At 42.1% G+C, this 14408-nt stretch overlaps 2 protein-coding genes across 2 annotated transcripts; one reads left to right on the top strand and one right to left on the bottom strand.

Annotated features, from left to right (window-relative positions):
• The first annotated feature begins 425 nt into the window (after window positions 1-425).
• Window positions 426-4832, top strand: fam174b (family with sequence similarity 174 member B). Its single transcript, XM_042705047.1, has 3 exons — window positions 426-1011; window positions 1546-1677; window positions 2424-4832. The coding sequence occupies exons 1-3, from the start codon at window positions 746-748 to the stop codon at window positions 2425-2427; spliced, it is 402 nt and encodes a 133-aa protein (XP_042560981.1). The 5' UTR covers window positions 426-745; the 3' UTR covers window positions 2428-4832.
• Window positions 4833-5382: 550 nt separating this feature from the next.
• LOC122130334 (alpha-2,8-sialyltransferase 8B-like) lies at window positions 5383-14317 on the bottom strand (the record flags this gene model as incomplete). Its single annotated transcript, XM_042705053.1, has 3 exons — window positions 5383-8142; window positions 10035-10328; window positions 14038-14317. Coding segments are annotated over 3 exons (863 nt in total), but the record flags the coding sequence as incomplete, so codon positions are not given.
• Between the last annotated feature and the right edge of the window lie 91 nt (window positions 14318-14408).

Genomic DNA, 14408 nt, shown 5'->3' with positions numbered 1-14408 from the left:
GTGATGATAACACATTTACTGTAAATTATCACCTAGATGGAATGAACTTCCAAAAAAAGACAATTTCATATCTCATTTGTGTACTGTTTGTGCCGCATAGTTGTTCAGATTAGTTTATGTAGCCTTTTTTGAAATTCACAACTCCATTTATTGCATTATCTGTACAGACAGGTTTACCTAAATTCACTAACCCGTATCTACCTTACTGTCTGCTTAAACACAAAGAAAATGGTATCAATAATAGTAATAGTACATACAAAATACAAATGATAGCAAAGTGATGATTCCTGGATGTTCCGTCTTTTTCTTGATTACTATATTTACAAATCCCCAGAGAGAAACCCCTCCCACCTAAATGTAATAGTGCCCCAATAAATCGCTTTAGAGTTCTTCCGGTTCCGGGTGTAGATAATCCACTTTTCCTCTAGCTACGCATTCCATGAAAACCAGGAAGGGTAAGCAGACGGACTAGTGCATTGGCTGTCTGGAGAACGCACCATTGAAAGCTAGGGAGACATATTCCATTATCACCATACCTTATACTGGGATAGATGAAGATGGAATTTGTTGTTATGGCGGACCACTTGGAAGGATATTTCGAAATGCGCAATTAACCATTCATTGCGTCGCATTATGGGAAAACAAGTATACGTTTCATTTATCAAGTATTGTCAGTGAAATTATCACTTAGCCAGCATATTTTTCTCTAAACGGACCAAACAGGACCCCTGAGAAACGAAAAACGATGTTGTCATACGGCGTTGCCACCACTCTACTTATTGCGGTCGCTTGGGGAGTCAATGGAGAACTGCACACTCTATCACCAGGAACGCAGCTGAATTCAACATCTCTTGATGACAATAATACATTACATAATGGCACAGAGGCTGTCACAGTCGGATCACGCATTTCATCAATATTGAAAGATCTTCCAACTCTCAAGAATATTGTCATATTTATCTGCGTATTAACGACTTTGCTGATCACGTGTCTCGTCGTGAAAGTGTACAGGTAAATCATATTAAGCTTAACTTGAAATTATGCAAAGTATAAGCATAGTATATACCTGTAAGCAATATGCACGTTGACCGTATTTCATAGAAAAAAGTTTGCCGTCTACGAGGTGCTCCGCTTAAATGCATGTTGTGTGTCACTATTGCCCACTCGGTTTGGGCTGTAGGCTAATGCGGTTTGGCCGAAGATGCATCTCACTGATGTCTTACTGGAGCTCCTGTTTGCCATGCTCTTGTTCATCTTATGTTAACATAGCACTCTCGATGTGCGTAATATAAGACGTATTGGTTTATATATTTCCATATCTTTTGCCTCGAAACGTATTTTGAGCGACTGTGTAGACCACTTCGGCACAGATGGAAAAGCATCAAGGCCACCGATGCACTCGCTTAATCCTTTCCATATGGTAGAGCGAGGATGTCAAGGACCAGCTGCTTCCTCAACAGAAATCAGGGGCATGATCGGTGTGTCTGTCAACCTAACCAATTTTACCTGAGCTATCAGTGATCAGTCACATGTTCTCTGTTCTAGATCTGGAAAGAAGATAAGGAAGACTCGAAAATATGATATCATGACTACGCCTGCAGAAAGAGTCGAGATGGCTCCTTTAAACGAAGAAAATGAGGATGAAGACGACTCAACTCTTTTTGATGTCAAGTATAGGTGAGCTGTTTGAGACTAAAAGAGTCCACTAACATTGGTCAAAGTAGTGACAACACCCCTACAGTATCTGAGTGTTGAATGTATGAATATTATAATCAACGATAAACAGTGGAAGTAGCATGTTCATCTTCCCTATATTAATTCATAATTCATTTTTGTGTCAACAGTGATTTTTCTAATTAGGTTTGGAAGTAAAGTTAAGTAAAAAGTTGTTACTAAACCACTTTTTCAGACACTCAAATTATACTAAGTCTAAGGCTGGGTGCAGTTTCCTTGTTGAGTCGCACATTGAAACGCTTCCATTGTGGAAAAAGTCTGTTTGAGAATGTCGGTATTTCGACTTCTCCCTTCCGCTCATTCAATTGTTCTTTGACACAGGCCCTGTTTCCTTGTTAGGGGTTTCTGGCCTCCTGTTTATCGGACATGTCCTCTAATGTCCAAGAATCCAACTTTGTATGGTTGTTGCCTCCCAAAAGAATGTTAATATAGGGCGTAACAGCACTGCATATTCTTCCACCCCTACTAAATTATTTGACTATCCCATGTGACTTCAAAAGCAGTTGTTTTGAACCACAGTTATTTTGCCATTGCTGGTTTTCGAAAAGAATGTTTCTCAAGTGGCCATCATTCTAAGAGGAAACTAAAAATAACATGTTTGGCTGTCCCAGCTGAAAGTCCAGGACTGTAGGCAAATCAAATTAAGTGCTTTAAACTAATGCTGTAAACTTTTTTTCTTTTTTCACCAGGTGAATATCATCATGAAATCTGTTTCATGTTACAACACATATTGAATTCCACTGGATACACCAAATGAGGACTTTACCCACTGTGTCCCCACACACTTCCCCTCTGCTGATCATTTCCAGTCTTCAGTGGTGTATGCAGGACATTGGAGGAAGGTCAAATCATCTTGGCATGTTTTCCATTTCATGGTTCCAACCAGAGTGATTTGTGGGAGTCCACATTCTGTCCCTTGACCACTTTTCATTTGCCTGTTGACAATCCAATAAATGTTCGTGTTGGAACTCCTTTGCTTAGAGTTTAATGATGCCTGCATATCATGAGGGAATGCGAAATAATTACCAAGAAACAACATTTAGCTATAGTTTGACGAAGACAAGTAAAGAAAGTTACTTGTCTCAATGAAATGTCTTCAGTGTTGCACATCTTCTAAAAACCAATACCAAGATTTTGTTTTGGGGAAGTCCTATATTATTAATACCTCTTAAAATGCACTGAATTCTGATCATACCTGGAGCTCATGTGAAAGACTGCTAGTATTCAATCGTTGTTCCTACTGACACACTCATTTCCCATGACGTACTGTATATGTTGACTTTTTATTTCTTAGGTTTATATACAATCCTGTATTCCCAACAAATCATTATGCAGTTTATTCCTAATACTTGTGCTAATATGTATTTCTAATTCGACATTTTTCACATCAACCATTTGAAGAAATTGGCCCCAAACAATAAAAAGAGTTGTGACTTCCAGTATATACAGAAGCTATGTGTCAAAGCTTTCATTTAAAGCTTAAAGCTGTGTCAAAGCTTTCATTTCATCTCTGTACTTTGCCTTAACTTAATTTCTTTTACTGTCAAAACATCTGAAATGGTTTATTTTTGATGAAGAACCTCAGATCTTTTACAATATTATAAATGCCAAAACCACTATTAGTGCGTGCATACTGTATATGACCTTCAGTTCATGTCCTTGTACTGAATGTTTCTGTGGGCTTGCACTGCCTACAATGGCTTCAGTTCCTTCTGTTAGGGCATATCAGTAAGCTGTCAACATCAATGTGTTGACAAGCCTGCTCTTTAAAGCAAAATAAAAAAAGACATGAATTCTATAACTTCCTGTCTTCTTAAGCAGCAAAACCTTTGCATATGTTTAAAAAACTGACATGTTTTCTACAGAAAACACATCTTATCAAGTTCGGACCTGATGGTTTCAGAAAAAAATCTATTTTGGCGTTTTGTCAAACTTTTTGGAGTTGTTTATGTTCTGACCTCTTGAGATCCTGTCCAGATATGCTCCAGATGTAGTAGTATATAGAATACGTTAGTGAGGTTGCGTTATCATTTGATGTCAATACCTATATATACCTACAAGGTGATTGTGAAGGACACCTTTTTGACTGATAAAACACAGAGTCCTAATCTGTGAACTCCTGCAGTTAATGATTCACCATTAGTAAGTAACTGGCCATGGCATGTCACAGACTCAATCAGCCTACCAGACCTCAGGCACAGTTTATCGGGATTTATTTGAATTTGTTTTTAATTTTTTGGAATAACATACTTTGGGCAGTTATGGGTAGATGGATGAATTAAAGAAGCAAGATGTTCTGTGGTGTTTTGTATTTTGGTTGTATTGTAAAAAAAAAAATATATATATATATCATGACAAATGTTTTCAGTGACATATCTGTGTTATTCATGCAGTCATGTGCATAGCAATTCTGCATCCGTTTAGAATGGAAGTGTGTAAGTGCATTATCAGAGGGGTTGAAAAAAGGTGTATTCTCTTCGGTGTATGGGTCTTAAGTTTAATGGTGGTGGGCTTCAGAATAATCAGAATTATTTCACAGTAACTGGAAAGTTTGACCCAGACTGGTAATGCAGTCTTCAAAGGTCCAAAGCATGGTGTCGTTTTACTTCCATCCTAGTGTTCTTCTTTTTTTTTGTTTAGACCAAATCTATCTAATTTCATTGTCATCCTCCTGCACTTTAGGCCGGGGTGCGTCATGTTTATATGGACCCTGTTGAAGCATCCATGTGTTAATGCAATGGTGTTGTAAAGATCATACATGCATGTTACCATTGCCGTTTCATTATGTTTTTTCTTTTGCATTACTCTTTAAATGAATATTGTTTATGTTTGATTTTTTTAATGGTATTGAATATCACATTGTAAAATCCTGGTCTGTTTATTTGTGCATCCACCCTAGCTTCAGATTGTGTGTTCATTTTGATAATCAGATACAAATGAAACATATATAATTTATATAGTTACGTTTAGATGATTTTTGACTTAGGTCAGATGACTAAATCATTGTGCTCCATAGCTATTAAAAACTGGAATCTTCAAAATTGTATATTTCAATTATTTAAATATTTTATTTTCATAAAGATTGTAATAAACTAAAATTCGTATTGTTGTGTTATTATGTGGAAGATACAGGTCATTTCCCTGTACATGTCTATTGCTTTAAAACTGTTCTTACACTCTCACAGTGACACAGTCACAGTTTCACCTGTAGAACACCCTTCCTTTGTATTGGGAATAAGGTAGCAGTGGCATATTCACCACAGAATTGACTAGGCTGTATTTGCAGTCCCGTATAGTTGCATTTGCTACTGGTTTTTAATTTAAGACTGACCACAGGACAGATTTCTTTGATGTTGGCATTTGTGAAATTCAGTGTGACGATGTTGGTGCCAAGTAGCAAACAAGTCTAGGGGAAAACCTTTTATCTCTGCATTTAAAAAAAGAGCCCTTTGAGTGCCTCCTTGAAAACATCTACAAGTGAACTGAAAATAAATTATTTTACAAAACTAAGTCAAGATTCTGAGTAATTTGTGACATTCTGTCTCAAATTACTTTACTCCCAACTATTTTAGCAGAGTTCATGATCAACACATTGGACATATTTTCTTACAGAATCAAGAAATGACATCAGAAATCTTCCAACAAGAGTTTACTTAGTCTCGTTTATTCAGGTATGCAGACAGGCAAATTATTAACATAAAATGCCCCAGCAAGTAGAATATACAAAAAAAGATTTACACATGTATAAGTTTAATAATGCATTAACGCAAAAACAAAGAGGCTGTTGAGACTTCCAAGAAGGAGTGTTCACTAGGGCTGATTTTCCGTCTGAAAGGTTTATGTGTGTGTTTTCGAACACACAAAGCACTTTCTTAAGGCAAAGATAAGGGGGGGCTTTCTCTGAAAGACGACATTCAAGTAAGGACTAACATTTTTTGACACCAGGAAATGTGAACATCTCTCCAGAACATCCTCCCAAGCTATGACCTCGACGGCTGGCTCTCTTCTTCTAATTTGGTTTAGTACTATTGGTCACAGGCTGCTTCTATTTTTGAGAAACACAAACGCGCTTTTTATGGACAAATGTGTTCATTACTCCAAATGGTCTGCTGACGTCTATGGCAAGTCTATTATCTATTTTTAGCTTAACTGGAGGCATCATAAGAGCAACATGGAACGCCTCAGATGTTTCATGTCCAAACAACACATTTTTTCCCCCTCCCTCTTATGTGGACAGATTGCATGGTAGGGGGCACATGAGAGGTTGCTAGGGTTCCTGGTGAGGATTTGAAATATTTCAGATATTTTGTTGTAATTTCTATGAAGCTCAGTTCCTTTCTTATTCCTTAGAGGCAAACACACAAACCACCAGTTATAGGAAAACTCCAGAATGTGCAACATGTTGCCAGCCTCTGGGGGAAATAAAATTCACTGAAAACGTTTAATGTGGGGACTTGTTGATGCAGTTTTGCCGAGTGAATTGTGTCAAAGATCCGACATACGAGACACCAAGCCAGATAAATAACAAATAAACATTAAGTTTAAGGACAATCCGTTTTTTTTTATATAAGATGACAAACGCTCAAAATGTAATAGTCACAGATTTTCACAGTAGCAGACAATGAAATTGCTGAGAAAAAAAAAAACTCTTGAAAGACGATGGCGTAAGAGTACTTAAGCCATATTTTGAAAAGATAAATAAGTGCCTAAGAGAACAGTGGGAGGAAGCTTGGATAAAAGCTGAAGGACTGTGTAAATATCATTGTGTGAACAGCTGGGTGTGTTCCCAGTGACTGCTGAATCTCCCAGACTTTGCATGCCACAAACTGGCTCTCCAGAGCCTGGCCCCACAGTTAGCACACGCATTATATTCCGAAGGTGCCCAGTCACAGAGCTACATTAAGTCCTGTTGGTTTGGATGTGGTATACTTCCTTAAGCCAACTGTCTAACCTGTTCAACCAGACGTGTCTAGCTTTTCCATCTTAATCTGGAAGAAGGAAATGAACTCAGTGGTGTAACATAGCAACACAGACTTTCATCTCACGCCACACTGCATTCCAAAAAAAGACTGGTGTCAGTGTCTCTATGTTTGTGTGTGTGCATGAGAGTGTGTGTGTGCGTGTGTGTTTAGGTGTGCATCTCTGTTTGTGTTCACTGTGAGCAATGAGGATGCATATTTAGAAAAAAGCTCTCGAACATACAGTTACATTCTCTTTTGTCAATACATTGCTGTGCCGTGTGATTTAAGAAAGACCTCAAAGATGAATTAAACTGGCACTTGTAAAAAGACTTCACATCTTAAAATCATTGCTGGCAAATGGACCATCAACATGTTTGTGTTTCATTAACACGGCTCCCTCTAGTGGCAAAACTTAAACTTTGCAGGCACAGCTTTCTCAGTGGCTTACAAAACAAACAGTGAAATGACTGATATTGAAATAATACATTTTGTAAGGCTAGCAAACCTTCAAAGTGTGCTCATGTTGCGTCATGTAAGTAAGTTCTGTCATTTTAAATCATGTTTAGTGTTCGACACTGAAGAAATTGTAAACATTGTGCATATTCAGCAGATCCACTTCAGGCGTCTGATGGGTTAAGTGTCTCCTGTCTGGGTGCTGCATACAACCTAGTTGTACTTTCAAACAGACACATTACACTTCCACAGTTACATTTTCAGTCAGACAACATAACCTTGCTGATAGAATTTGTTGTACCCTGTAAAGCATTTCAGCACCAAACTGGCATCCTAAAACGTTCAGTAAAGATGGAATGCTTAAAAACAAACAAAAACCAAAGCAAATCCCTTTTTTGGTAGTCAGTACACTCAACATGTAAACCAATATCCTGGCATGAGGGCCAAAGTCATTTCAAAATATTTAGCCAAAATGCTCACTTCAGGACAGAACAATAAGCTTGCATTTGCTCTTTTCTAAACAGTCCTCCCAAATCCGACTAACATGGGTCTGAGCTGGCATACAAACAGGTGCCCCTCCTTAAACACCCCGACTCTCTCACCCCACCCCAACAAAACCCACCGCCAACTGCCCCAAACTGATGTCTTTTAACTTGCAGCAGTTCTGGGTAGGGCGATGTATGTTTGTTTGGGGGGTGGGGGGGTTCAAGCTGCAGGGCTGCTACAGGAACTGGTATGAAGCCTGAGCGCCCCCTGTTTGTGGAGTGTGCTCAGTGTCCGGAACTCCAGCGGCATGGTGTGGGGGCTGGCGCGAGACGTGAACTCGTACGTGAGCGTGTCGTAGTAGTGGTACTTCACCACATTCCCCTGATGGTCGCGGTGGAACGGCCAGAAGCCATACAGGTGGATCTCGTCACAGAAGCGCGTGGCCATGGTGTACATCAGGAGGCCAGTGGTGGGACGCTTGATCTGCACCTGATTGGTCAGCCAATAGCTGTGGAGAAAAGGGATCGGTTGTTAAGTAAGTGAATCTACAGTATAGACTGCCTCAGACCGACTGGCCAACTGGTGGCTTTAGAGAGAAGGTTGGTGGATAGGTGAATCGGCACTGGTCAGCCAATCACTATGCAGAGAAGACATGGGCGGACAAACTAGTGCTTGGAACAGGTTGTCACAAAATAACTAATTTAACACTTCAAACCTCACGCAAATTAACATTTACACAAACGGTTCAAACATACTTAAAATAAGTGGATTTAAACACTGCTTTACAACTGATGGCAGACTACTTCAACAGTTGGCTAATTAAGGAGTACAATAAATCCTATGGGTACAAAGCATATTTTCCTCAAAATCTGATAACTTCCTGTTTTGAATACTTCGCCAATTTTTGCTCACACACACATCCAGACAAAGCCTCATAGTTAAACTATGTGGCCAGACCACTTAAAAAGAGAAGCCCACAACCTTTCAACCATATCCATTAAAAAGCACTGAACCCTCACTGGTCTTAGGTCCACAATGGCGTTCCACTCATCCTTAAATAAACCCCTACAATACACCCTGGCCCCTGTCCCCATGTGGTGCCTTTCATTTACCAGAATGTGAGTGTGTTTGAGAGGCATGCAGTGTGTGAGGTGGGGGAGGTGAGAGAAGAGCTTCCATGTGGGGGTAATAGAATCCTTTGGTGAGAGGGGCATAGATCACCACAGCCCCCATCTGGTGCTCTCACTCACAGCCTGAACTATAGGGCCCCCCACACAATAATGACAACAGCGGCTGTGGTTGTTAGCAATCCACCAGCCATGCCACCACTGCACCAAGGGGATCTCACTGCTCCGAATGGGGCAGAGGTTGAGCTATTTAAAAAACCTGAACCGCCTGGGGTAATGTGTGGCATAAAAGACGCCTGACCTTTACCACACTCGCTTCAGGCAGACGCAAGGTCTGTATTTTCAAGAAAGTCCTCCGATTCACCTCCAATCACTGATAAAAGGTTTCGATGGGCACTGCCTGCTGGATAACACCAAGATAATGAGGTGAACAAGGAATAGCCACAGACCGAGAACAAATATGAATTTTTCACTCGAAGGTAGGTCATTCTATATAAATGAGGCTTGTACTGGCCCTGTGCGGCTCAGTGGGGCTCAGGTCCCCATTACGGGAGCAACAAAATGTCTGAAAGGAAAGGACTCTGAAATGGCTTCCTCTGGCTATATGGCAGAATCAAACAAGTGCTAGTTAAATGTATACCACTTTGTCTCTGTGTTAAACAATATATGTCCATTAGGCAAGATATCCAGCAACCAACAACCTCCTCTTCTTGTGTAGACCACAGACAGAAGGTGAGTGAGGACAGCATTAAAGCCTTAAAGTGTGTTAGAGAGATATAATCAGCATGGCGTATACAGAGATGTTTAATTCTTTATAAACCAAAACAGGGAGGTCAGACTTCAATGGTTAGGAGAGGAAAAACTCAATGTGTCTCATTAAAATGAACCGTCAACATTATCAGACAGTTTGTTAATTTCGGCTCCTCTGATGTTCTGAAGTGTGGCACTCATGTTTCACTTGTTGGTCTAGGCAGTAGCAACCTGTGGTGAATGCAGGTGGCTCGTAGCATTAAGCTCAGGTAAAAATAGCCTGCTGAGAGCTTCTAAAGCTATGGGATAAATGTCCCTCCAGGGTGTGTGTAATCATCAAGGTTCTGACACACACACACACACACACACACACACACACACTCACTCACTCTCTTTATCTTTCACACTCGAACAGCATGCTACTTCCACAGTGACGGGGGAAGGTGGCGCTCACATTAAGCATATGCATGAGAATGAGACGGATGGCTGAGTCCAGAGACACACACACACACACACTCCTTACCCTCTGACAGCGTGCAGCAGCCTGAGCGAGGGGAAGGCCGTGCGCACATTCACTGTGTGCATGATAATGAGCCGGATGGCCCACTCCACCCTCTCCTCTCCCCCCTTGGCCATGAAGGCAGGGATCCAGAGCACACTGCCACTCAGGTCCTGCAGCCGCCGCACGAACCGCTGCCGCCACTCCTCGCTGGACAGGTCCTGGAAGGCGCGCTGCACCACCGACGGGTTCATGGTCACCAAGTTGGTGCGGTGGCCCACATCCGCGGAAAACTCATTCACGGGGGCCAGGTTACACCTGAGAGACCCAGCACAGAACAGACACAAGTCACATCCAGCACCTCTGCAGAACCTCATTACCTTTGTGTGACTTCCAGGGACAATATAAACTGATATATGCACAGCCTAACAATTGATTCATACTGCCTAGGGCGTTCTATGGCAAGAACGGCCTCCAGGCAAAACTAAAAAACCCATGTAGTGATCTCCCAGTTTACCTCTTGCTGACAAGGACAGATCATACTTTTATGAGGGAGATCCTGGCTTGAGTTCTCTAATGCAGCATTTCTCAAATGGTGGACTGTGACCCAAAAGTGGGTAGCAGAATTGTTTTGAATGGGTCACAGAGTGTCTGAGTTCCTTCAGAACTTTGATAACTTTTGTAGAAAATATATGAACAAAGTGTCTTCTTCTGAACTTCGAAAGACATACGTAAGAAAAGATCTCCGCCGGATTCATGAACGCCTGGAAATGGGTTCTTACACAGCCGGAGTGTTCTCAGCTGTGCTCCCCCGAATGAGGATTCTTATATTGAAGGTAGGTGTCAACATGTATGTTTGCATAACAAGCTAATTTGATGAATATGATGTGAAGTTCAAAATCTATTTAAAATCTGATGTTAGGCTGTGAGGGACCGAGGCGACCACCCCACAAAGAACACAGTGCAGGAGATGGTGGCTTCGTATACAAATAGAGTATATCTCTTATTTATTTACATGGGGGATTCTCTACATCAACCCCAAACCAGTGCACACAAAATAAACAACATAAATCACAATACTTACAGTACTCACAGTAACTCAAGTCATTAGGAACCCTAGGCACCTGCTTGGCCCATTTAGGCCCAATACCGGCACACTCGGGGCACAAACTAGGCCCCAAACTAGGCCCAGAAACTAAGCACGAAACTAAGTACATAAACTAACGGCACAAAACATGGCAAACAGTGTCCACACAGCTAGACACAGAAACACTTAACCTCACAGCAGGTCAGCGCTCAACCTTTAGGCCTCTCTCAAGTTCTCCCTCATGAAAAAGAGGCACCCTTTAAATAGGGCAGCAGGTTGGGTTTAATTGGACCAATTAGGTCTACCGGGTCCAGCCACTATTGTGGGGCAGCCTGGACCCAACCATTGCGGCGGGGGAGTCCACCCCACACCAGGGCCACACTCCTCTTGCGAGTCACGGTGAGAAGGGGGGAAATTTCACCTTCTCACAGGCGTAGGCTAATGTGCTATGAGTGCAGGGATAAAAGTAGCTAATATTGTTATATATAAATTGTGTGTCACAAGGCCAGATCAGTTGAGAGCCACTGCTTTGCCACAAACCTGAAAAAAGACAAACTTGAAAAATTCTTCACTCTTTAAACTCTGGTATTTTACGTTGTTTGCACAGATTTGTAAATCAAAAGGTCCTATTTTAATTTGGCCTTAAAGCATGTATTGTCAGGTCACTGTCACACTTGCCCTTTTCAATGCAGAGATTGCATCCAGAGGCAGATCCTCATCTATTCTTCTTTTCATTAAAAATATGGAAATTCTACAGTGCCTCACCAATGAAAATGATTAAAACTAAAGCCTCTCAATATCTGGTTCAACTGCATTGTTCTCTGTTTGTTTACCAAGTGTAATAGTGATTCCAATCTTTCTCACTGGAAACACTGTGAACATGCAATCATCATACTATCAATAGATCATTGGAGGAACATGCACAAACTGTTTGTTCGGGCAAACTGAGATGAACAAAAGCAACAAAACAATTGCTTGAATGCTTGGTCCCAATTCAAATTTGTTCATATTGTTCCCTTCACAATGAGGGTTTAAAAGATGGAGGTGTTTAGAAATCAATTCCAAAAATCCCCCAACAGCCAGTGGCCCACTGTGGGAAAAAACTCCCAACGCATCTCTTTTTAACATGAACAATCCTTGGGCAGTCCTGGAGGTGGAAGGGGGAGAGGGAGGAAAGCTGACCCGGGAGAGAAATACTGCGAGGAGAAACTAAAAAGGGGGAAGAGGGGAAGGAGGAGGCGATAAGAGAGACAGAGAAAAAGAACAGAAAACAAGGGCAACAGGTGTAAGGCGATGGGTGGAGAATATCAAAAAGGTAAAAGTATTGTGTATGTTTCACAGCAGGTGCATATCCTGCACCGCTTCTCAACAACACAGCAAACTTTCAGCAACTCATCACCCCACGCTCTTCAACAGCAACCGTCATACTGAAGCTGTACCCATCACCTCTGACATCCATGTTACACACAGCATAGTGTGGGGTGAACACACACACACACTGGGACGGAATGCAAAGCCCTGGAATCAATTTTGTCCTTGATCTGACACTGCTGTTGTCTATGAACCCACTGCCATAGGGATGGGCAAGGTGCTCGAGGGCCCTGCTGACCTTTATCATTGAACACACGGGAATCCAAACTCACAAAAGCACTCTTGGTCTCAGTCACGTGAGTTGTCTTCCTCCATCACTGACACCATGTGGGGGTCACACTGAGCAGAGCATGCATACCATGACAGCTTCATGGAAACAGTCAGACTCACTCTACTAATAATACCCCCATTCACATACACCTCCTGATTTCTTTTCCCTTACCGCTACCGCACGCATGCACACAAGCACGCATACACGCACACACCTACACACAGGACGCATGCACATACACACACACACTAACCAACAAACTATACTAAGCATGTATCTTACTAGCTCTGCTAATAGGATTCCCATAACACCTCCCGATCGCCCTCCTCCTTTCCTCGCCACTACCTCTCATCTCACACAGATGACCATCTGCTGAGAAAGGGGATGATGAACCAGCAGCTGCGCCTGCATATAACAAAGCAGGGCAATGGGTGGATGGAGTAAAAAAAAAAAAAAAAGGAAAAAGGAAAAAAAAAAAAAAAAAAAAACTGAGAATGGGGCCGGTCTGCTGTGGAAGAACGTGCAGGCACAGGCCTTATCTCCTTGCCTGAGTACCCCGACAAATCCCCACCGCCCCATTAGCTCAATGCGCCTGCTCCCCACTGGCTGCTCAGACTCAGACCACGTGCTCCAGCTCCGACCAGCCCGCTCGGCCACTCCTTCCCCTCGGCTCCACTGGGATAGACACTGAAGCAGCAGTGGCGGGATTTAGACCCCTGAGAGACCTGGGTGAACCGACCTCAGTGCCCTGGAGACAGGGAGCGAGGGGGGTGGGGTGGGGCGGTTGACAGGGTGGATGTGAATGGGTTGGCGACAGTGAGGCTTTACAGTACAAAAGAAGAAGGAAAAACAGCCAGGCTTGCCATTCATATGCTGTTCAAAGACAGGGACAATTATTGAGTCAGCATGACCTCCAAGATGGCTGCTTTTCTAGGGTTGTTTTAATTAGAATGCACACGAGAAGAGGGTTGCCACTGGGCACGACATTCATTTAACACCTGTCTTTTCATACAACACTTCAAGTCCAGGCTGAGTGTGTGTGACTGACATGGATAGTTCCAGTAAAAGTGCCACTGCCATCGGCAACTCATTACACTTTCAAAGGATTGCAGAAGCTTGAGAAAATGTCAAATACGCTCAGCAGGTATTTAAACTGCACCCAACATCTCTGTAGAACCATTTTTGAAAAAAGGACAGATTTAAAAAACAAAAACTGTTCAGTGATCAAAGAGAGGATGGTTAACGGTCCTAACAGTGGAGGGAGGTTTAAATCACTGTGCATTGTGTTAAAAACCTACCGGATGACAAAGTCATGCGCATCAATTTCAGGCCCACAGCTACTGTTGAGCAGTATTCCCGAGTTCCCAACGATGGCGCAGCTTTTGTGGTGCTGATTCTTCATAGGAGAGGCCGTGGGCAGGAGACGGTACAGGTTCTCAGAGACGTTCATCGTGCTCTGGCGATCGAAAACATAATGGATGATGTCTCCAGGCTTCAGAGTTCCCTTCAGTATAGAAATGTCTCTCTCGGGATCCAAAAACTTCAGGATATTCTTCCTGAATGAGAAAGAGATATGCTCTTAGACTTTATCGCTTGAGGCTGGATGCATACAATACTACAGCTTATTCGAGTCGGTTTACTATTTGTAAGTGAATTGTGAGAAAGAGTA

The sequence above is a fragment of the Clupea harengus genome, unplaced genomic scaffold (assembly GCF_900700415.2).
Source record: "Clupea harengus unplaced genomic scaffold, Ch_v2.0.2, whole genome shotgun sequence".
NCBI lineage: Eukaryota > Metazoa > Chordata > Actinopteri > Clupeiformes > Clupeidae > Clupea > Clupea harengus.
This window is presented reverse-complemented; position numbering and strand designations above follow the sequence as displayed.